The sequence below is a fragment of the Scardinius erythrophthalmus genome (genome assembly GCF_964197995.2).
Source record: "Scardinius erythrophthalmus genome assembly, chromosome: 10".
Classification (NCBI taxonomy): domain Eukaryota; kingdom Metazoa; phylum Chordata; class Actinopteri; order Cypriniformes; family Leuciscidae; genus Scardinius; species Scardinius erythrophthalmus.
Window position 1 is genome coordinate 6977227 of NC_138230.1, and position 24537 is coordinate 7001763.

At 34.2% G+C, this 24537-nt stretch overlaps 1 protein-coding gene across 1 annotated transcript; it reads right to left on the minus strand.

The window, feature by feature from the left end:
- Window positions 1–1945: 1945 nt before the first annotated feature.
- slc39a4 (solute carrier family 39 member 4) lies at window positions 1946–21994 on the minus strand. Its single transcript, XM_081376568.1, has 12 exons — window positions 21677–21994; window positions 18195–18506; window positions 16993–17197; window positions 15632–15765; window positions 14053–14224; window positions 12129–12301; window positions 9313–9483; window positions 9139–9234; window positions 6547–6592; window positions 6289–6441; window positions 3489–3676; window positions 1946–3338 (listed from the first exon to the last, which is right to left on the minus strand). Exons 1-12 carry the CDS (start codon window positions 21875–21877, stop codon window positions 3210–3212), a joined length of 1980 nt encoding a protein of 659 aa, XP_081232694.1. The 5' UTR covers window positions 21878–21994; the 3' UTR covers window positions 1946–3209.
- Between the last annotated feature and the right edge of the window lie 2543 nt (window positions 21995–24537).

The window sequence follows — 24537 nt, forward strand, 5'->3', positions numbered from 1 at the left end:
GGTCAGCAAACCAGAAATAGTCAGGAATTAATTTCCCCTCTTTATTTCCCGTCGACATGCAGCGAACTATATGGTAAAAGTTTTTTTTTAAAAACATAATAAAACATTTTCAATGCTGCAATGGAATGAAGGAAACATTATAGTTTGCTCTCATTATCAGCTTAATCTAATATTTCGTTAGTCATTGTTTGTTCAGTATTTGTTGAGGGTCATTCTTCATTTAACTCTTAATATGGATGATTATTTATTAACCCTTAAGCAAACTCATGTACTGTAAAAAAAAATCATAACAACATCCAAAAACAGATTCATCCAAATGTTGCTGCTAAAAAAAATAATGTTTCATTTGCTTTTCCGAGGTTTCATTGGGAAGAATCTTTGGAGGAGTTTGATAAGGAATGTAATCCAAGCAGTTCGAGACATTGTTGAGATTTCTCTTGACAGTCTTTTTCATCTGAGAGTTCTGTTGGCTCTCTGTTTAATATAATCGCTGTCCTCGAGAAGTAAACGCTGATGTCTGTGTCACCTGATGCTGAACATGTGAGCTGGACATCGACAGACACAAGGTTTATGAGTATGATAAGATTTACAAGCTTTGGATGAGGGTGAACTTTGTTCATTTTTACAAAAGAGGCCAAAAATAATTTCTGTCGCAAATATAGCTTAAATATGCCAATGTTTATTACCGGTATATATATTATTATTTTTATCAATCCATCCATCATCCGTCTGTCTCCATCCATCCATTCCTCTGTCTCTATCCATCCATCCATCCATTCATCCCCCTCTCCATCCATCCGTCCATCCATCCCTGTCTCCATCCATCCATTCATCCGTCTCTTTCTATCCATTCATCCATCCATCCATCCTTCTGTCTCCATCTATCCATCCATCTTTTTCTATCCATCCATCCATTATCCATCCATCTGTCTGTCTCTATCCATCCATTCATCCATCTGTCTGTCTCTATCCATCCATTCATCCATCTGTCTGTCTCTATTCATCCATCCATCCATCCATCATCTATCCATCTGTCTGTTTCTATCCATCCATCCATCCATCCATCCATCATCCCTCTGCCTCTATTCATCCATCCATCCATTCATCCATCCATCATCTATCCATCTGTCTGTTTCTATCCATCCATCCATCCATCTGTCTGTTTCTATCCATCCATTCATCCATCCATCCATCCATCCATCCATCCATCCATCCATCCATCTGTCTGTTTCTATCCATCCATCCATCCATCCATCCATCCATCCCTCTGCCTCTATTCATCCATTCATCCATCCATCCATCCATCCATTATCCATCTGTCTGTTTCTATCCATCCATCCATCCATCCATCCATCCATCCATCTGTCTGTTTCTATCCATCCATCCATCCCTCTCCCTCTATTCATCCATCCATCCATCCATCCATCCATCCATCCATCCATCCATCCATCCATCCACCAGTCTGTCTCTACCCATTCATTCATCCATCCATCCATCCATCCATCCATCCATCCATCCATCCATCCATCCATCCTCAGTATTTTTGTTTCTCTATTAAATATTCAGTATATTTGACCTGCAGTCTCCTGAGGTTTTCAGATGACACACACTATTAAAATACTCCTGCTAAGTAAAGGTTATGTTAACCTGTATCTATCCTGCAGTTCTGCTGAGCTTGTCTTGAGGTTTAGAGGCGTGGTTCTGGTCGATAATGCCAGATAAACCCTGTGAACCTGCTGTTTAGAGTTTGACCTGAAGACAACATCACCAGTAATGACACACACACACACACACACACACACACACACACATAATACTGAGCAGACTCCTCATGACTTTGATAACGCATATGAAATCACAGAGATCATGTCTTCATGCTCTATAACGCTCTGAGTGAGATATGTGTGATATATGTAGCAGTGAATGACCTCTGGGAGACAAATATGACATTTAGTATTTGTTTGGATTTATTTTCAGGTATTATTACTATAAAACATAAATTCTTAAAGACAGATCAAATGGAAAAGTGAATGAATGTTCATGCTGATTGTTTCCTTTCAATGAAAATGAATGGTAATGAACACTGGAAAGCTCCAAAATGTACAAAAACGCTTCAAGTTCGCCAAAGTATCGTAAAACTAGTCCATAATCATTTACTATAATCTTCTAAATATATATGATGAGTCTTGACATGATTTGACATGACATGGTTTAAATCAAACCTGTTGCATTTATAGCAGTGGATAATGACAATTTTAATTCATAAACTTCATTTGGAAACACTTTAGTTTAAGGTCCAATTCTCACTATCAAATAGTTGCTTATTATCATGCATATTACTAGAATATTTGCTGTTTATTAGTACTTATAAAGCACATATTAATGCCTTATTCTGCATGATCATATTCTACATCCCTAAATCCTCAATACCGAAACTTAACAACTACCTTACTAACTATTAATAAGCAGTAATTAGGAGTTTATTGAGGCAAAAGTCATAGTTTATAGTGAGAATTTGATCCTAATCTAAAGAATTGACCGTCATTCTAGCAGAATTTAATCATAAGAGTATAGTAAGCGTAATATACTATAATGCTTCAAAAGTGTTTTTGGCTGATATCTTACTTTAAAAATACTAATGCAAAAATAAATTTCAGAAATAAGTATTTACTAATAAAAATACAGCATTTCAATTCAAAGACAGTGGCTACAGTACATTAAAGGCTGAATATCTCATCCGTGAATTTATGATTCATATTGATGAATTGATGAAAATAAAAAAAGATTCTGAAAATGTGCAAAAGTTTTCTATGCTTTTCCATCCAAATGTTGTAATCCAAAAATACTAAAAATATGTAGGTAACACTTCACAATAAAGTTCATAATATTAGTAAACATGAACTAACAATGAAATAATACTTTAAAAGCATTAATTATTGTACTAATACATTATTTAAATCAAAAGTTATATCTGTTAATATTATTTAATGGACCTAAGCTAATATAAACTATTAATGAACAATTGTAATTCTATCACTATTTCTCTTCTTTAGTTAATCTTATTTAATGCATTAATTCATGTTACTAATGAGACCTTATTGTAAAGTGTTACCAATATTCCAATATTCCGACACATTGCACGTTTAATATGTAGTTTCTGCGGACAGATATATAGCAATAAGGCACAAACTAAACCGAATGCATCATATTCAGAGCCCGATTTGGTCTTCATAGAAGGACAAAAGCAATAAAATGCCCCAGCCGCTTAAAATTCCCAGATTCTGCAGGACAAAAACCAGCCACGGTCTTTCACTGTCCACATGAACCAGCGAGGGAAGCTGAACGAGAGAAACGAGAGAAGAAGTGTTTTAAGAGTATCTGTGAACTCTGAAATAATGCATTAGAGAAAGTCAATGACTCGACGGCAAACACTGCTGTTGTTTCTGACGGATGAGAAAACACTGAGACTGAAGTAGATGGTAACGTACCATGTCTGCCAGTCCGACGTACAGGAAGAGCCCAGCGGTGACCGCCGAGATCCACTCTATAGCCACGGCTTCTGTGGAGACGGACAGCGCAATGTACAGGCCGATGAAGGAGGTGAGAGAGCTGCCGACGTTCAGCAGAAGAGCCCGCTTCACAGACACACCGCAGTGCAACAGGATCGCGAAATCACCTGAGACCAGAGAGACGGCACACACTCACACAACATCTGCACATCTCACAGCATTGAGGGGACAACAGTGTGTTACTGGGGCAGAACACTTCAAGGAAAGTGTATATTAGTGTATATTACTACTGTAAGGTTACAGTGACCTTTTCTGACAGTGTAGGAAAGAAAAAGTCCATCTGAGATCTCTCTAATGCACTGAAAAACTTACAATTTCACAAGTCATTGATACATTTCACAGATAATTACATATAGAAATGGCAAGGAATGCGTTGAATTAAACAAGAAAATCTGAATTAGAAAGATTGAAATGGAATTTTCCTGTAAAACGTACTCTGATAATATATATATATATATATATATATTTTTATTTTTATTTTTTTTTTTTTTTTTACTTGTTTCTGGCTCCTCGGATAATCCAAAAAACTGTGAAGAAATTTCACGGCAAAACAAAGAAATAATATTTTGAAAAGAAAAATTAAGTATATTTTAGGATCCTGTATGAAATTTGCATTGATGTCACAGTCACTGTTTTTTTTTTTTTATGTAAAATATCATTTCAAATTTCTTTCTTTTGATTTTGGGGTTAAATGTTTGGAAGCTTGTTTTTCGCAAGGGAATAAAAAAAAAGAAAGATAATTGTGCCTTTTTATCTGACAATTCTGAAGAGATATACTGTGAACTTGCTTAGTTATAAAGTTAGAGTTGTGAGATACAAATTTAACTTAAGTCTCCATGAGCAATAAAAACGCGATTGCCGAGCCATTAAATCCTCCTCTGCTTAGAATAAAAGAGTAAAACAAAGCATAAAATCAGGTCTGAAAATAAGACAACCAACAACACTCAAGAAAACTACTAGCGAAATAAATACAATTATTAAAAAAAAAAAAAAAGGGCATTTTAATCTAAATGACAGATTAAATCAAGAGCTTCAATCATGCATAAATCAAAAGTCATCTGTTAAACTAAGCAGAAAAATGTCTGAGAATGAATATTCCACCAGCACAGAGAGGCGTGTAAGCTTATTTCTCTGTCAGACAGGAGATTTTTCAATCCCTTCATTCTTTGTTCGTTCTCGTGTGTGTGCAGAAAGGAGGAGGAAATCATAACCAGGAAGGAGCGCTCATGAACTCAGGAGTCAATGCTATCTAATCTGTGTTTCTCTGGGACGTTCCATGACTCACAACAGGAACTGTGAAGAGTCTTTACAGAAAGCGCCGCTCACTTGTTTTCTCATTCAGCAGAGTTTCACACAACTTGTTGAGTTTATCTCAGAACAAACACTGAAACCAGTCAACAGGCATTGGTCCTTATCATACGCTAACCACACATTATGACCTGTGGTTCTCAACTGGTTTGACCATGGGACACACATTTCCCATGGCCACTAAGCAGAGACCCAATTCTTTTTAGGAATTTGACCTATTGTGTGTTTGTGTGTGTATATATATCGCCTGGCCAAAAGAAGTCGCTGTTTGGATTTAAATAGGCAAATGCTTAAGAGTCTATGACTGGATCATTATCGCAGTGATTATTATGTTTCCATCATGATATATGATTGGTAACAGTTCTTCTAACACTGACTGGTGGAGTGTGTAGCTTTTCATTTCTTAAACATGTAGGAAACACATCATGGTCATATTCAGGAGGACAGTGAAGATTCATCAGACTCAGATTGTGAAAGAATGATTGTGAGGAACATGAAGAATCATTTCCACACATGAGTCCAGATCTTACATTCACTGAGAGTGTTTGAGATGTTCTGGAGGAGACTTTACACTGGACTCTTGCTTTGACAATACAAGATCTTCACCAAAAAAATGATGGAAATAGCATCACAACAACAAGAGTTGCATTCATTTTTGCTTAAGATCTTTTATGTGATTTAGTGGGTTAGAAGAACTGTTGCCAAATGTATAATATGATAGAAACATAATAATCACTGTAATAATAAACCAATCATAGACTCTTAAGCATTTGCCTTTTTAAATCCAAATTAAACTTTCATGTGGTCGGGCTGTATAATACAATTTCAAAACAGAAAATGAGATGCACAAAAAAAAGCTGTAATGCAACATGTTCATTTTAGTCAAAATGAACTTAAAAAAACCCAGGGGACATTGTCAATACAAGATCTTGACCAAAACTTGATGGAAATAACATCACAACATTTATTTAACATCCCAAAGACTTTCAGAGGACTCGAAGGAGCCAATTCATGTGTGGAAATGATCCTTCTAATCGATCAAAAGTGACATTAAAGACATTTATAATGTTATAAGATTCTATTTCAAATAAATGCTGTTCTTTTGAACTTTCTATTCATCAAACGATCCTAAAAAAAATTATTTCCACACAAATATGAAGCAGCACAGCTGTTTTCAACACTGATATTAATAATAAATGCTTCTTGAGCATCAAATCCTCATATTAGAGTGATTTCTGAAGGATCATGTGACACTGAAGACTGGAGTAATGATGCTGAAAATTCAGCTTTGATCACAGGAATAAATTATACTTTACTACAGTATATATATTCACATAGAAAACTGCGATTTTAAATTTGAATAATATTTGAAAACATGACTGCATTTGTGATCATATAGTCCGGCGCTCACCTAGCTCATGCGGCAGCTCATGGCAGAGCACAGCGAGAGACGTGGCCAGACCGGATCTCCACGAGATGGAGAACGCCGCGCCGAGAGCCAGGCCGTCCGCAAAGTTATGGATGCCGTCTCCGATGGTGATCATGTAGGGAAGCAAACGCTGCTCTGGAGGAGAAGACAAGACCACTGTGAACATCTGCATTCAACAGCTCATTTTACTCCGTTCCACGTGCAGAACATGAATATGTCATTAACACACAGTATTATCACCTCTTTTAGAGCCAACGAAGGACTTCTCTTTTTTTTCTGCATCAACCTACAATAATAATAATAATAATAAAATATTCATTAATAGCACATCTCTTACAACCTGCATTAAATTAAATTAAATTAAATTAAATTAAATTAAATTAAATTAAATTAAATTAAATTAAATTAAATTAAATTAAATTAAATTAAATTAAATTAAATTAGAATAATTAATTAATAAAAAATAAATACACTACAGGTCAAAAGTTTGGAAAACAAAGTTTTTGAAATAAGTCTCTCTTGCTCACCAAGAAAAAATACAGAAAAATCAGTAATATTGTGAAATAAGATTACAATTTAAAATAGATGTTTTCTATGTGTAAATGTTGTAAAATGTAATTTATTCCTGTGATCAAAGCTGAATTTTCAACAGACAGACTTTTTTTTTTAAAGTAAAAAAAATCTTAATTATTCCAAACTTTTGAAAGGTAGTGTTGACATAAATGGATAGATAGATAGATAGATAGATAGATAGATAGATAGATAGATAGATAGATAGATAGATAGATAGATAGATAGATAGATAGATAGATAGATAGATAGATAGATAGATAGATAGATAGATAGATAGATAGATAGATAGATAGATAGATAGATAGATAGATAGACATAACGATAGATAGGTAGATAGATAGATAGATAGATAGATAGATAGATAGATAGATAGATAGATAGATAGATAGATAGATAGATAGATAGATAGATAGAACGATAGAACGATAGAACGATAGAAAGATAGATAGATAGATAGATAGATAGATAGATAGATAGATAGATAGATAGATAGATAGATAGATAGATAGATAGATAGATAGATAGATAGATAGATAGATGATAGATAGATAGATAGATAGACATAACGATAGATAGATAGACATAACGGTAGATAGATAGATAGATAGATAGATAGATAGATAGATAGATAGATAGATAGATAGATAGATAGATAGATAGATAGATAGATAGATAGATAGATAGATAGATAGATAGATAGATAGATAGATAGATAGATAGATAGATAGATAGATAGATAGATGATAGATAGATAGATAGATAGATAGACATAACGATAGATAGATAGACATAACGGTAGATAGATAGATAGATAGATAGATAGATAGATAGATAGATAGATAGATAGATAGATAGATAGATAGATAGATAGATAGATAGATAGATAGATAGATAGATAGATAGATAGATAGATAGATAGATAGATAGATAGATAGATAGATAGATAGATAGATAGATAGATAGATAGATAGATAGATAGATAGATAGATAGATAGATAGATAGAAAGATAGATATATAGATAGATAGATAGATAGATAGATAGATAGATAGATAGATAGATAGATAGATAGATAGATAGATAGATAGATAGATAGATAGATAGATAGATAGATAGATAGATAGATAGATAGATAGATAGATAGAACGATAGATAGATAGATAGACATAACGATAGATAGATAGACATAACGGTAGATAGATAGATAGATAGATAGATAGATAGATAGATAGATAGATAGATAGATAGATAGATAGATAGATAGATAGATAGATAGACATAACGATAGATAGATAGATAGATAGATAGATAGATAGATAGATAGATAGATAGATAGATAGATAGATAGATAGATAGATAGATAGATAGATAGATAGATAGATAGATAGATAGATAGATAGATAGATAGATAGATAGATAGATAGATAGATAGATAGATAGATAGATAGATAGATAGATAGATAGATAGAAAGATAGATATATAGATAGATAGATAGATAGATAGATAGATAGATAGATAGATAGATAGATAGATAGATAGATAGATAGATAGATAGATAGATAGATAGATAGATAGATAGATAGATAGATAGATAGATAGATAGATAGAACGATAGATAGATAGATAGACATAACGATAGATAGATAGACATAACGGTAGATAGATAGATAGATAGATAGATAGATAGATAGATAGATAGATAGATAGATAGATAGATAGATAGATAGATAGATAGATAGATAGATAGATAGATAGATAGATAGATAGAACGATAGATAGATAGATAGACATAACGATAGATAGATAGACATAACGGTAGATAGATAGATAGATAGATAGATAGATAGATAGATAGATAGATAGATAGATAGATAGATAGATAGATAGATAGATAGATAGATAGATAGATAGATAGATAGATAGATAGATAGATAGATAGATAGATAGATAGATAGATAGACATAACGATAGACATAACGATAGATAGATAGATAGATAGATAGATAGATAGATAGATAGATAGATAGATAGATAGATAGATAGATAGATAGATAGATAGATAGATAGATAGATAGATAGATAGATAGATAGATAGATAGATGAGAATGAATATGTAAAATATCAAAATAACAATATGAATAAAACTATAATAGCGTATAAATGATACTAAAATAACCCTTCTTCTGAATTTAGACTCCATTAGTATTAGTTTATTCATTAACAAAGACTCTTTCCCACACTTTTCTGTGGTTTTCTCACCAGATCCGCCTGAGAGCTGGAGTGATTGCCCTGTCTCTCTCTATGGAACATCTGCAGGACTCGGCCGTGGTCGCAGTGATGGACCTCGGACTCCTCCTGTGAACACAGGTCCGGGAATCAACTCACAATCGGATCATGTTGGACGGGAACGCTCAGGAGACACGGAATACTCACGTCATCGTGATGGTGGTGATGTTGTGAGCGGGTGATAATGGAGAAGATGCTCTCCATCAGGAAGAACAAATAGATGCCCGAGAGAAGCACTAGGAGTTTGTACACATAGTCCAGGTTCTCCTCTGAGTGATCGTGATCGTGTCCGTCTTCATGAACGTGAAGGCCTAAGAACTGCACAGAGACACAGAGCCATGAAAACACAGCCGGACGATGACATTAACGCCAGTCAGAAGCTCTGATTGTGCTTTGATTTCCCAGCAGGGCTGTAGAGTAACTCCTGTCCGCACTCAATAAGAGAGCGCACTTTCTTCTCAGCAATCCGGTTATTTTCCACTCAGGCCGATGACATGGTATGACAGGGCTGTAGTTATGTTGACACGGATCTAAACGGATGAGGGAACGTGGGCGATGTCAGCGCTCGGGGGAAATAACGGGTTCTGCCCGTTAACCCGGGAAACGGGACGTTTCTATGAGCTTCAGGCTGAGAGTGATCGTCCATTACAATCCGGCACATTTCCTCCTAAATCTCCTGAAGTCAAATTCAGTTCAGCAATTACTACCATGATGCATACTAGTGTTATTAAAACCATAAAAAAAAATGCTTTTATTGATTTATATTATATAAACGTTAACAGAAATAAAGTATTAAAACCTTTGTTTATTTAATTTTATTTCATAATTTCTCATTTTTGTTTAGTTTAACTTGATGTTCTAAAATAACTAAAACTATTTTAAATTAATAAAAACTATACAGAAAGACTAAAAAAAAATACTATAATTAAAATTCAAATGAAAACGGAAAATATAAAAAAACTACTTTACCTTAAATATTATTCATGTTTTTTTTATTAGAATATTATTTCTATTAATATCAATAATATACAGTATATAATTATTTTGAATGTGCTTACGTCATTAAAATAAAACAACGTTGTAATAAAATGTTGCCACCTTAAATTTTTAAGCACAATCAACTTGGATGTTTAAGTACTTTCAACTTAAATTACATTAAGATGTTTTGTGAAAATTTATTTTTACTTATTTTTTATACTTATTTTGATGGGATGTAAAACACATGTTGTCATAACTTATTGATCATATCAGTATTTACAGTGAATGTCACATTGCAAAAACAATCTTTCAAACAGGCTTGATGTTCTTTCAGCCGAAACTTGATTTCTTTAGATTTTTAGGTGAGATTTGATTGTTTATAAGCCTACATGTTTATTAGCCATGCATATTTCACTATGCGAGCTTTGCCATAGTGGTATTTTTACCATAGTGGTGCCAAGCCTGCCGCCGAGACCCATTCTGCCCCGTTAAACCTTGAACGGGACGTTTATGAGCTTCAGGCAGAGAGGGAATGCAGAACGGCATGAGAGTGAAGACTAGTAAATTTCACAATTAATTGCAAAGAAACGTCTTTTTTTTTATAATCTTTTTTTTTATTTACAACTACAATTTTTTATTCTTTATATTGTATCTCGTTGCATGAAGAATTCGACATGTCAGCGATATGAAATATGAAATAAACAGTCCTTTGCCCTTTGGGATGGTTTCAGAGTTACAGGTTAACCTGCGCTTGGCAGCGTGCCTCGTGGTTTGGGATGGACTGTACTAATAAGAAGATACAATCATGATAGTGTTTTATGATGACCTGATATTTCAATCTAGGTCAGAATAATAAACGATTTACACTAACAGCACGGGTTAAAGCAGGGTTGTTATTGTTCACTAAAACTATTCCATTTTTTTAATTGAAATACATCTGAAAATAATTAGATTAAAAAAAATTTAAATTGGCAACTAACTGAAAACAAGTTCTAAAACTACTCAAACTAAAATAAAAATAAGTGAATTTTCTTTTTTAAACTAATACAAATTGCAAAAACACAATGAAATTTCTAAAACTAAGATGAAAATGAAAACTGAACATATAGTAAATATAGTTTATAACTAAAAAAAATCCAGTTATAAAATAAATAATAAATAAATGATAAGTAAAATAATAATAAATACAATTACAGTGTTCAAATAATACTAAACTGACACTAATATATGAGCAGATGTTGTCAAATGTGCCGTAGTGGATTTAAATATCAGTGTTATCTCAGATCATGCAAATACAGATTCAGTCTGACTAAACGAGGACCGAAACGTTTCCGTAACGAACTGAACACTACTGTAAGAGCCTTTAACGTTTCTGAAAGAAGAGCTCACCTACGCTGCATTTATTTGATCAAAAATACAGTGAAAACAATATTCCAATGTAAAATATCTGTTTTCTATGTGAATATACAGTAAAGTGTAATTTATTCCTGTGATCAAAGCTTCATTACTCCAGTCTTCAGTGTCACATGATCCTTCCGAAATCACTCTAATATGATGATTTGATGATCAAGAAACATTTATGATTATTATCAATGTTGAAAACAGTTTCAGATTTTTGTGGAAACTGTGATACATTTTATTTCTCAGGATTCTTTGATGAATAGAAAGTTCAAAAGAACATCATTTATTTGAAATATAACCTTTTGTAATATTATAATTGTCTTCACTGTCATTTTTGATAAATTTAATGCATCCTTGATGAATAAAAGTGACAAATCAGTAATAAAATATGACGATGTTATCATAAAAGCGTGAACACACATTCAAGAGAATAAAACACAAAGGTTGAGCATTGTGATTTCTCTATTCAGAGGCCCATTTCTATACTGTGTTCACACTTTTAACTATATTTTTAGACATTTTCCCAGCATAAAATCCTCATATTTTGCCTATGAGATGCAGAAAGGGCAGAAATGTAGTGTCACCGCGGGCAGCAGATGCAGCAGAGCGTCTCCCGTCAGCGAGCCCACCGCCAGACTGATGCAGAACTGGATGCAGAGCTCGAACACTTGCGTACAGGCCGTGAACAGCAGCACCACGATCCCAAACATGGCCATCAGACAGATGATGAGGTTCGCCAGCGTGGCGTATCCGTACCCTGCGCACAGAGGAGGCATTCAGTGAGTGTGTGTGTGTGTGGATCAACACCACAAACGAGAGCTTTGAGCTCCGGCACACCGTTCACACTGCACTCGGCAGAATCAGGTTTGATACGAGGAAACGCTGCAGGATTTGAAGTCACTTTAGATCACTTCGGTTAATAAATACAATTCATACTTCTAAATAAATGTGACTTATAGTCTTTTACAACACAGTATTTTTCACTCACTGAGATTAAATGATAATGTATGAGTTCATATTGAGATCTTTGGGTCTTTAAAGGGTTAGTTCACCCAAAAATGAAAATTCTGTCAGTAATTACTCACCCTCATGTTGTTCCAACCCCGTAAGACTTTCGTTCATCTTCGGAACACAAATTAAGATATTTTTGATGAAATCTGAGAGCTGGATCACTCCTCCTGCAGGCTTATGGACACCTCAACTTGCTGGCCCAGAAAATGTATTAAAGACATTGTTAATATAGTCCAAGTGACTCCAGTGGCTCAATCTTAAGTTTATCAAGCGACGAGAATACTTTTTGTGCGCAAAAACAAACAAAAATAACAACTTTATTCCACTTTTCATTTCCTTCTCTCTGGACCTCGAGTCTTTTTACGTAGTGTAATAGCGTAGCGCGTCTGTGTTGCACGTCACCACGTATCACACATGACCAGAGTCGCCCAATAGTGAGCCTACGTGGTGACGTGAAACACAGACGCGCTACGCTTAAACACTACGTGAAAAGACTCGAGGCCCAGAGAGAAGGAAATGAAAAGTGGAATAAAGTTGTTATTTTTGTTTGTTTTTGCGCACAAAAAGTATTCTCGTCGCTTTATAAACTTAAGATTGAGCCACTGGAGTCACTTGGACTATATTAACAATGTCTTTAATACATTTTCTGGGCCAGCAAGTTATAGTGTCCATAAGCCTGCAAGAGGAGTGATCCAGCTCTCAGATTTCATCAAAAATATCTTAATTTGTGTTCCGAAGATGAACGAAGGTCTTACGGGGTTTGAACAACATGAGGGTGAGTAATTACTGACAGAATTTTCATTTTTGGGTGAACTAACCCTTTAATATTTTTTTTATTTTTTTTTTTTACTATTAATTTTATTTTATTAACTATTTTTAGGAATATAAAATAAAATAAAAATTAAAATAAAATAAAATATAAAATAAATATAAAATAAAAACTATAATATTATCTCAATGATGTATACTTGCAAACCTACTTTACCTTAAATATTATTAATAATTATTATTTTTAATTAGAATATTATCTCTATTATTATTAATAACAATATACAGTAAATTATTTTTTTAATGTGCTTAATTTCAACTTAAATGACCTTAAAATGCTTTAAAAAATGAGTAGAATCTTGTATAACTTATAAAAAAAAAAAAAAAAATTATTCTGATGAGCAACGTCAAAACACGTCATAACTTATGAATCATATAAGTTTTTTTAACAGTGGATGTCAGATTGCAAAAAAAAAAAAAAAAAAAAAATCTTTCAAACAGGCCTGATGTTCTTTAAGCAGTTTTCTTAAGATTTTGGGGTGAGATATGATTGTTTATTAGCCTACATGTTAATCAGCCATGTATATTTCACTATGTGACCTTCAATTTTCCCATTACGTATTATTATGGTGGTATATTATGAGTATAACAACAAAGTAGACTGTATTAGTTCAAGGAGACTGGTGTGTTAACATCTGAATCATGATCAGGTTTGATCAGGTCACTCACTCTCTGCGGTGCTGAGAGAATCAGGGCTCGTCGGCGTCGGACTGATCTCAGAACAGCCTCCGCTGAGGATCTGCTGGATCAGAGCAGGACTGAGCTCTGTGAACTGATCTCGGGTCAGTGATGAAGAGCTCAGCCCGTAGATCCTCATCAGCTCTTCAGCGCTGAAACAGGTCTGCGCGCGCATCGTAATCCACACGGACACATGCAAATGAAAAAATGCATAAAACATTTGTTGGCATTAATATTTCATCTCACACCGCAGCGCTGCTGATGCTCTGATAATCACGCGTGAAACACTCGCATTTACTATTTGCTGAAATATTAATTCCACGGATGTCAGATGACAGGTCTTATTTAGACCGCGTGTGAGCTTAAAGAAATGGGAAACATTCATCATGATTAAAAACGAGCTCAGATTACATGTACTGCTTAATTTCACTCTGATTATGAGTGTGGACGGATGAAACATGCAGCGCGTCACAACATCCATCATCCTTCATGTCACAGTTCTCCAGATCATTTCTCACGCAGACACATGATTGCTCTCTTCGTCAAGCGCCACGGCTAAATGATTAGATTTCAGAGGCGTGCAAAGATTTCCCATGATGCCCCATAAAAGGGGAAAGCCACACTTCTATGTTGCTGTAAGTTTTTGCAAACCACAGAATCTGGAATTGCAACTGGAATGATAAAAGTGGAATTGCTATTCAAAGGTTTAAACACAGGTATAATGCATTCTGGGAAATAACATATTCGTCCATATTTGAGTTTATGTGTCCAAAATGTATTACTTTGTTTGTTTAAATTATTGCATGATTGATTACCATAGGGTTTCCTGAACTGGGTTTGGGAGTTCATTAAATGTTAATTAATTTAATTGCAAAAAAAGTAAGTAACATTTTAAAATTAAAAGAAAAAAAAGAAAAAGAAAAAAAGAAATCAAAATGAAAACACTTAAATGTAATAGTTTATGTGAGAACATTTTAAATGTATGTATATGTTTGTTCCCCCCCCCCCTGCATTTAATGTTAACCAACATCAAAGAACTGGGAACATGCATAATTCTTGTTCAGTTATGAATTATTATTAATTCAATTATTAAATATTTATTAACTTAAAATATCAGGACTTCAAGAAAATGTTTTAGGTTAGTAAGTAATTTTTAATGTGAAAAAAGTAAAATTTTACAATAATATATATATATATATATATATATATATATATATATATATATATATATATATATATATATATATATATATATATATATATATATGTATTTTATCTGTGATTATTCATTTTATGTGATCATCGACCGACACCAGAGAACCGTGAACATGAAAATGTGTTGTTAAATTAGTAATTATTACATATTAAATTATTGGTAACACTTTTCAAAAAGGTTTCATTTAACAATCAAGTTAATGTGAACTAACAATGAACAATTCTTCTAAAACATGTATTAATCTTATTTAATGTTTATTTCAATTTAATGCATTAACTAATGTTAACAAATGAGACGTTATTGTGAAGTGTTTCCAAAATCTACTCTAAGTGTGTGAGGTTCTCTGTAGGTTACCGTGTCCCAGCTGCTGTTGGTCTGATGGCTCTCCGCACGGCTCGTTCTCCTGTGGTGGTGATCTTCATCATGGTCATGCTCATGGTCATGCTCCTCTCCGCCCAGCTTTAAGGCCTGTAGAAGCTCTTCAAAATCTGAGAAGAGTAACATTATTTAAAAAAAATCATGATCAGAAGTGCAAATATGTTAATAGTTCAGAACATTAAAGACCACATCATTGTTTTTTCTTTGTAGAAGGACGTCAAAGAGCGCATCCAGTCTAAACAGCCAATAGCTACTGGCTTACATCACAGCTCTGCAAAAACACGCGTATAGGGAAGTATAAAGTATGAGTGTTACTGTTAGCACAATTCTGACTTTATAACACACAATTGTGTTTATTTCACGCAATTCTGAGTTTATAACTCGCAATTGAGACTTTATATCACACAATTGTGAGATAAAAGACAGAATTGTGAGATAAAAAGTCGCAATTACCTTTTTTATTTTTTATTCTGTGGCAGAAACAAGCTTCCATAGTTATACAAGTAGTTTTGACATATTATTACTGAATTTATTAATATTTTAATTCGTTTTCTTTAAATATCTCTATTTTTTTTTTTTTTCAGTTTTAGTTTGAGTAATTTTAGTACTTCATCTTATACTAATTTTATTTAATTTCAGTTAGTTGCAGGGTTATTGTTGTTAACTAAAGCAATTAAAAAACATTTATGTGAAAAAAAAACAAAAAAAAGTTTTTTTTTTAAATTAAATAAAAAAAATAATAATAATAAAATGCCAACTACAATAATATAATAATATTTAGTGCTGGACAACAACTAATCACGATTAATCGCATCCAAAATAAAAGTTTGTGTTTACATAATATGTGTGTAAAGTGTATAATTAATTTGTATATATAAATACACACACATGCATGTATATATTTAAGAAATATTTGCATATATATACTGTATATATATATTTATACATAATTTATATTATATATAAATATAAATATTTTATATATAATTACACATTTTTCTTAAATATATACATGCATGTGTATTTATATATACAAATTAATTATACACACTACACACACATATATTACGTAAACAAACTTTTATTTTGGATTTATAATTTTTGTACTTAAAATAAATTTAAATTAAAATTAATAAAAACTAAAACTTGCTAAAACTTTAAAACGAAAAATAAAAATATAAAAATAAAAGTAATTCAAAATATAATAGTTGCCAAGGTTTAAATTTTTCCATCTACTATTTATATTTTATTTCAGTTTTATTTCAATAGAGTCTGAGCCGAGTGGTACAGAACAAGACTATGGAGAAGTGTCCTGCAGGATTGTCAGCCAGTCATACCATGAAGCGTGAGGTTTTCCGAGCCGAAGCGGCTGAAGATGTAATCCAGGAAGAACTCCTGCTCGGGAAGCACATGTGCTTTCATGCAGTCTCCTCTCAGAGCGTGATAGAGGACGCTTCCCATCACGGCGTCCAGCTCCACGTGCACGTGATCTCCGTGATGAGAGCTGCTCTCTTCCACGATGTCCTTCAGAGAGACACAGGGCTGGAGGAGAAACACAAGACGCATGTGTCCGTCAGCGTGGAAGTGTCAGCTTGAATCCTGTCTTTCCAGCCTTGCTGTCATTCTCAATAGCACAAGTCAAGTTGCAATTAGCCTTTGCAATTCATTCCAGATAACCGTGAGCAGTGTCGGGGGAACTCATTACAAGTAACTTGAGTTACGTAATCAGATTACTTGTTTACTAAATTAAACAAGATTAAAGCCTTTTTCAATTTACAACAAAATATCTAAGTTACTTTTTCAAATAAGTAACGCTAGTTACTTTTCACATGTATTGACTGACAGCTCTCCTGTCCCCGATGTTGAGAGAAATATAGTGAGTGTGTGAGTGTGTGTGTGTGTGTGTGTTTGTGTGTGTGTGTGTAAACATGATGGTTATTAGTTCTAGACTAAATGTGAACATGCATTTACTCATCTCACTTGCACGAAAACATTCAGTATTCCTCAAAACGAATAAAAACGGTAAAATGCAATCTCCGAATTTTACGCAAAACTATATTAAATTACACAAATATACTTTATGTTTATTAACCAATGTCTTTGCTGCTGACCTTCAATGATCTAATTCAACCATATTAATAAACAAGAATGAGTTTAGATAAGATTTAGAAATAAGAGTGTTGAACTTCCTTCTTCTGTCTCCTATTGTTCTTTAATCCAGAACAGCAGAATGGTTTGTTTGAGCGGCGCCCTCTATTGTACAGGAGTAAATATGCATTTCCATCAATCTGAGGATTATTCATTTCACTTTCGTAGTGAAAGGGCATTAATATTTGCCAAAAATAAAAACTTTTTTTGATGCCATTAAAAAAAAAAACAAGCAAGCCCAGCACAAGTGAGAAAAAGCATTACTTCTCATAAAACGTAACTAAGCAACGCAATTATTTACTTTTTTTGGGAGTAACACAATATTGTAACTTTCCCTAACACTGACCATGAGCATGCACTAAACAACATGTAAATGAAATATGATACACACCTCATGTGTGTCGGGCTGATAGTACTTCTCCATTTCGTGAAACAGATTCTCCAATCCCTCATAGTCACTGATGTCTCCGTGAGGAGGATGAGCGGTGGTGGAGGTGTTGTGATCGTGGTTGTGGCCGAGGACGGTTTGGATGAAGCGATCGGTTTCGACGCCCCATTGGCCCTCGTGAACGGCCCTGCAGGTCTCAGCCGGAGCGCTCAGGAACAAACAGCATCCAGGAGCCATGGTGAAGAAATCCTCCATCTGGAGCCCCTGTGAACTGCTGTAGTTCAACAGCTGATGGAGACCCTCCACTGAAAGACACTGAGAGAGAGAGAGATGCATAGAGATAATCACGGATGCATAGAGTTCAATATTGTGCTTTTTCAAGAAATCCCAGAAATATGAGCGACAAGGAGAAAAACTGGCATCTACTTCACTGGACCACGACACAAATCGGCCCAGTGCTAAATGATCTTGTCTCATTATTGCAGTGGAAACAACTTAAAGGGGTGGTTGATTATGACTTCACTTTTCTAACTTTATTTAGTGTGTGATGTTGCTGTTTGAGCATAAACAACATTTGCAAAGTTACAACGCTCAAAGTTCAAAGCAAAGGGAGATATTTGCTTTTAAAAACGGCTTGTACGGACTACACGACATTCCTCCCGGGTTAGTGACATCACCAACCCTAAAATTTACATAAGCCCCGCCCCCGGGAGCACACAAGCAGTGTTGAGATATAATCAGTCAATATATACGCACAATTCAATATTACACTTTTTCAAGAAATCACAGAAAGTTATGGTAATACAGATAAGAGTAGATAAGAGTAATGCATCATTGGAAACTGTAAAGGGTCTATAATAAAACCTTTTTTATTTGTGTACACTCACAATTAAAATGAAACATTGTGCTTTTGTAAAATCAAGAAAACTAACAGGATGCTGCTTTATGCCGTCTCGGTTTCCTTTAAGTGGATTTTGTGGAGCGCGTCACAAAAATGAACTGAAACTCGGCGTATAGGCTACGAGCAAGCTTTTGCGTGCCGTCTGAACGCTCGTTTGGGTTGGTGCGTAGATCTTCTCTTCTTCACGTAAAAGATAACAGATGTAATGTCCATCACTTTAGCTCATCAAGATAATTTGACCAATTTCAACTTTAAGTTATTCAAGATTCAACAAGATTTTAAAAAGAGTTGAAATGACTTGTACAGCCAGTTTGATTTTACTTAAAAATGTAACTCACAATTGCGAATTATAAAGTCAGAAGTGTGAGATATTAACTAGCAATTCTGAGAAATAAGTCAGTGTTTTTTTTCCTCAGAACTGGACTTTATATAAGATAAGTTTATATCTTGCAATTCTGACTTTATAACTCGCAATTGTAAAATTGTGATATAAAAGTCAGTTATCTTTTAAATTGTTTTATTCCATGGCGAAAACAAGCTTCCATAATGGGATGATGGAGTCTAGATAAGAAACTATATAACTGTTGTATTTAATGCAACTGTTTTGTATTTAAATCAAGACAATATACAGGCAAAACCGTTGTTGTTTTTTTCATGCACTGGTCAATTTTGAGATTTTAGGCTAATTTGGTTCCTCATTTGGTTTTCTCTCAGCTAGCAGAAATAAAGCATCCAAAATACACACATTTAAGTGTTTATTTTATTGCACTTTGTGTATTTGCATCTGTAGATTTCAATTTATATGCATATCTTTAAAGACCTTTCGTTTTTTCCCAATCAGAAACCTCCACACAAGCAGCTTTTTATTTATATTAACATTCTGAAGGGTTTCAGAGGGGTTTGTTCATACAGTTTATCATTTATATAACATGTTCTTCCTAAAAACAGGCTGTTGACAGTATTTTCAGAGAGATAAAAAGATACAACTCTAATATGTTGACAAAATCAAACAAGAATTTTGGCCCTGGCTTCATAAATGTTCAGATTTCTGTTCTGGAAATATGTGCAAATAAGTGCATATTTAATTAGACAATGACTCATTTGCATATTTAAACATAACATTTCAGAAATCTTGAAATACAAAACAATTAAATGGTGAACAATCAACAGGGGAAGTATGTTTTTTTTTGTTTTGTTTTTTTTTTGTTTTTGCCTTAAACAGATATTTATTTGAGAATTCTGGGAATCCAAGAATAAGTCAGAATTGTATCTATTAATATTAAATAATATTCTGTTTAGTCTTTTTGTGGAAATATGTTGCTGCTCACAAACCTCAAACTCTATACTTGAAAAGTTATAATAGAAAAAAAAGATAATATTTAACCCACTGAAAAAAAAAAACATTTCAAAAGACTTTTTTCGGACAAACACTAATCTCCAATTACATAAAAATAATCAATCTTCAAAGTAATAAAGTTCAATGTACAAAACTTTCTGTCAAAACATCACAGCTAATACAGTGTCATCAAAAAAGAAAGATTTAAGAATCTAACTATTGAGCAGACCCACAATAATTTACTAAGGCTTTACATTAGTAATTCTTATATTAGTCTGTACAGATATCAAATAAGGGCTGTTTTCTGTGTTTCACCACTTCAAAAAAACTTGATTATTGATAAAAAAAAAAAAACATATCTGATCTCAGTGATGATTTTAGCAAGTTTTCAGTCAGATTATCTTATAAACCATGGGTTCACTGTTCATAATTTGCACTGTTGGTAATATATTTCGTAACGCTGGTCTGTGTTGTAGTGCAGACAAATCTATAGGCATATATCTCAGTAATTTATAGATTAAAAAGTCAAGAGTCCAGTTCCACAAACGCCTTTTATAGTAATGCTTATGGTGATCAAGATGGCTAGATTGGTTTTCAACACCTAGAAATCTGTAGTTTTGTGAACACAATAAAACTAAAATGGAAAACATTAAGATTAATTTTAATAAATTTTTCCAAGCTGGGGTAAGTTGTCACATCTGATTTTGTAATGTTTTTGTTTCATGAATTGTTTTGCATTTCATAATTGTTTACAGTTTTAATTCTACAGCAAAGACAATAAATTAAATCTCTAAACCCATTTAAATAATCCAGATGTCTCACAGGTCCGCGTTGTGACAACATGCCCCAACAGCGGCTAACGGGTGCTGCATGAACGGCTTCTTTTATACACTCGAAAAGTATTTTTTCGCACCCAAGGATTACATAAAATAAGATTAAAATGGTGAAAAGCTTAAAAAACCTCGACACCAATAACAACACACGTTCCCTTTAAACATTTAACCTGTTCGACACTGTGAAAGTTTTCTGTCAACTGCACTGATTCTTTATTTCGCTTACACATGATTTATTCTCTCCAAACCTTTCGTAACTTCTATTTTTATTTTATTTTATTCTGTAAGATTGTATTTTTAGCCCTTATAACAGTAATTTACGCGATTCTTCAGTCAGGTGTAGCGCACGAGCCTTCAGCCGCCGCGGGCGCGCGCTGGACCTCGACCTCTCCAAAAGTGCGCAAATATAACCTACCTTTCCACACGACACACCGAAACACTGCACACGGTTCTCCAGCCGCTCAAACACCGAGACAAGAGCATCTTCTGTGAGGAACTCTTCACCTGGAGCCACCAAATCTACAACTTTCGCGTAAATGTCCTTTTTATCGCCTCGCGCGCCGGAAAACACGCCGAGGCTGGCGAAGCAAAGTACTAGAACAACTCTAGTCTCCATAATCTGAGTGTTTTATCCCGTGCTTCGGTATTAAGAGGGGTTTTCTGGTGAAATATAGGTCCGAGAGACTGCACACAAACACACACAGAGCAGCTTTAGAGATCCTCACACCTGCTCAGGTACAGGCTCTTCTAGCCCTCTGATTGGTCACTTCTCCTCCTGCTCTCAAACACGTCTCATGAAGGAGGGAAGCTTTCGTTCACCTGAACTGAGGGCTTCGGACAGGGGCTTCCCTGTGTAAAGATCGCATTTCAGGACTTTGCAGCACTTGCCCTCAAGGAATAATTCCAAATATGTGATATTTAATACCTAAAATGAGCGAGAAGAGCTGCATCATGTTGAAATGAAGCACACCAGCACATCTCCTCTGAGAACAGGCCTAATGACATGTTCATTGAATCGAGGAACTCTAACACAAATGCACATGTGAGAAACAATCCAATGTATTCAATGGTAGTTCAGAAGAAGTTTGCATTTAAGACTGGATGTTTTCTTTCTAACACGAGCAGTTTATCCTGTGGATGTTCATACATCAAGACGAGAGTGGGTAACACTTTACTATAAAGTTCATAGTTAATGTATTAACTAACATGAACTAACAATGAGCAATTCATTTGTTACAGTATTTATTAATCTTCGTTAATGTTAGTTAATAAAAATCCAGCTGTTCATTGTGTGTTCATGTTAGTTAACGGTGCATTAACTAATGGTAACAAGCACAACCTTTGATTTAAATAACGTATTAGTAAATGTTGAAATTAATATGAACTAAGATTAATAAATGCAGAAGAAGTATTGCTCATTCTTAGTTCATGTTAACTAAGGTAGTTAACTAATGTTAACTAATGAAACTTATTGTAATGTGTTACCCAAGAGTGAACTGTAGTGAATGAAGTAAAATGAAGTCAGATTTTAACCAATAAAATAAAACATTTATTGTGTTTCATCATGTTGCCATATGTTTTGTGGTCATTAAAACCAATTCATATTGTGAAAACATCATCGTGCGTCATGTACTTTTCTAGGCGACAAAGCTGCTAATATCCAATTTTTTTTTTATAGTTTTTAAGGTTTACATCTACATAGAAATGAAAAATCTGACAGGATCAGCAGGATTTGAAGCTGTAAAATACTGATAAACACACACCTGTGACCTCACATTGTATGCTAATGCAACTGTTGTTGCTTAGCAATAGTAAACAAACTACTTTAATACTAAGCAAAATAAGTATTTTTATTATTGTCATCAATGTAACTATTTGGTGTCATTTAGCTTTTGCATCATAAGGTTAGCAAGGGCATTCATTAGCATTCTTTTACCATCCCTTAAAAGAGTAAAATACTGTAATGCTAAAGACTCTCATGCTTTAAAAAAATCCCTGGATGCAACACTGAAAAACAATTAATTCAATTAACTGCATGGTTTTATTCAAGTCAAACAAAACTCTTTTTCATGGGTTAAATATCACTTTGAGATTTAACAATTACAAGTTACCACTTTCTACCATGTACTTACGTAATTAAACATAAAACATAATGGCAAACAATACAGCATATGCTGTTTGAAGCATTTATTTTACATAATGCATACAGTTTCACACACACACACACACACACACACACACACACACACACACACACACACACACACACACACACACACACACACACACACACACACACACACACACACACACACACACACACACACACACACACACACACACACACACACACATATATATAGGGGTAAACCTGCCCTAAGCAGAACAAGTAATCCATTCCAAAAGTATAGCCATAGTAAAAGTGTATGCCTCTTATGAGTACTTTTATTCTGATCTGGGGCCAGACACACCTAATGTAAACCTTCCCGAGATTATCATGCAACATTAGTGTCAGATCTACCCGAGACATGAGACACAGGGCCAGGCCTGCTCCACACAAACACTGAGCGTCTGAAGATCTGACTGAAGTGCAAAGTCAACAGCCAATCAAACAGACTCATGTGCTTTCACTGAATGGAATGAGGTCAACTGAGCAGCTGGGAAATATATGACATTCCTGATAAAGACGAGGAAGAGGAGGATGAGCAAGACTTTGATCTGCACTCGGACACTTACAAAACAAACATCATGTTGTTCATGCCTGAGATTGCTCTGTTATAGCTCACGAAGTTCTTAGTTTGAAACACAATGTGTCTCATAAAAAGAAATCAAACTAAAACACAAATAGCTAGTTTCTCTTTGAATTAAGCTGATTTTTCTGACCCCCACTGACAGGTATTTTTTCTTGTTTGATACATTTCTCAGAAGACAAGAAAGAGGACGAAAATGATTTTTTGCAGTGCGTGCAGAGCTATGAAATGCATGAAATGAATGTGGTGTGGGAGAATGTGGTGTTCATATTAAGATTGTTTGGTCAAATCTCTTGTGAAACTCCAGAAGAGACAAATATGAGATTAACGTGAGAAAAAAAAGATTGCATTTGCTCTTCTTTACATCTCACTGTTGTAGGAGAAACAACTGAGCGATTAAAGAGATCTCGGTTGTGAAAACTAAGTCCCACCTGTGTGACGTACCTGTCGATGTTCAGGTGAGCTGATGTGGGAAGATGTTATTTACCCTGAAAAGAGAGAAAAAAATGCACAGTTATTGCATCTT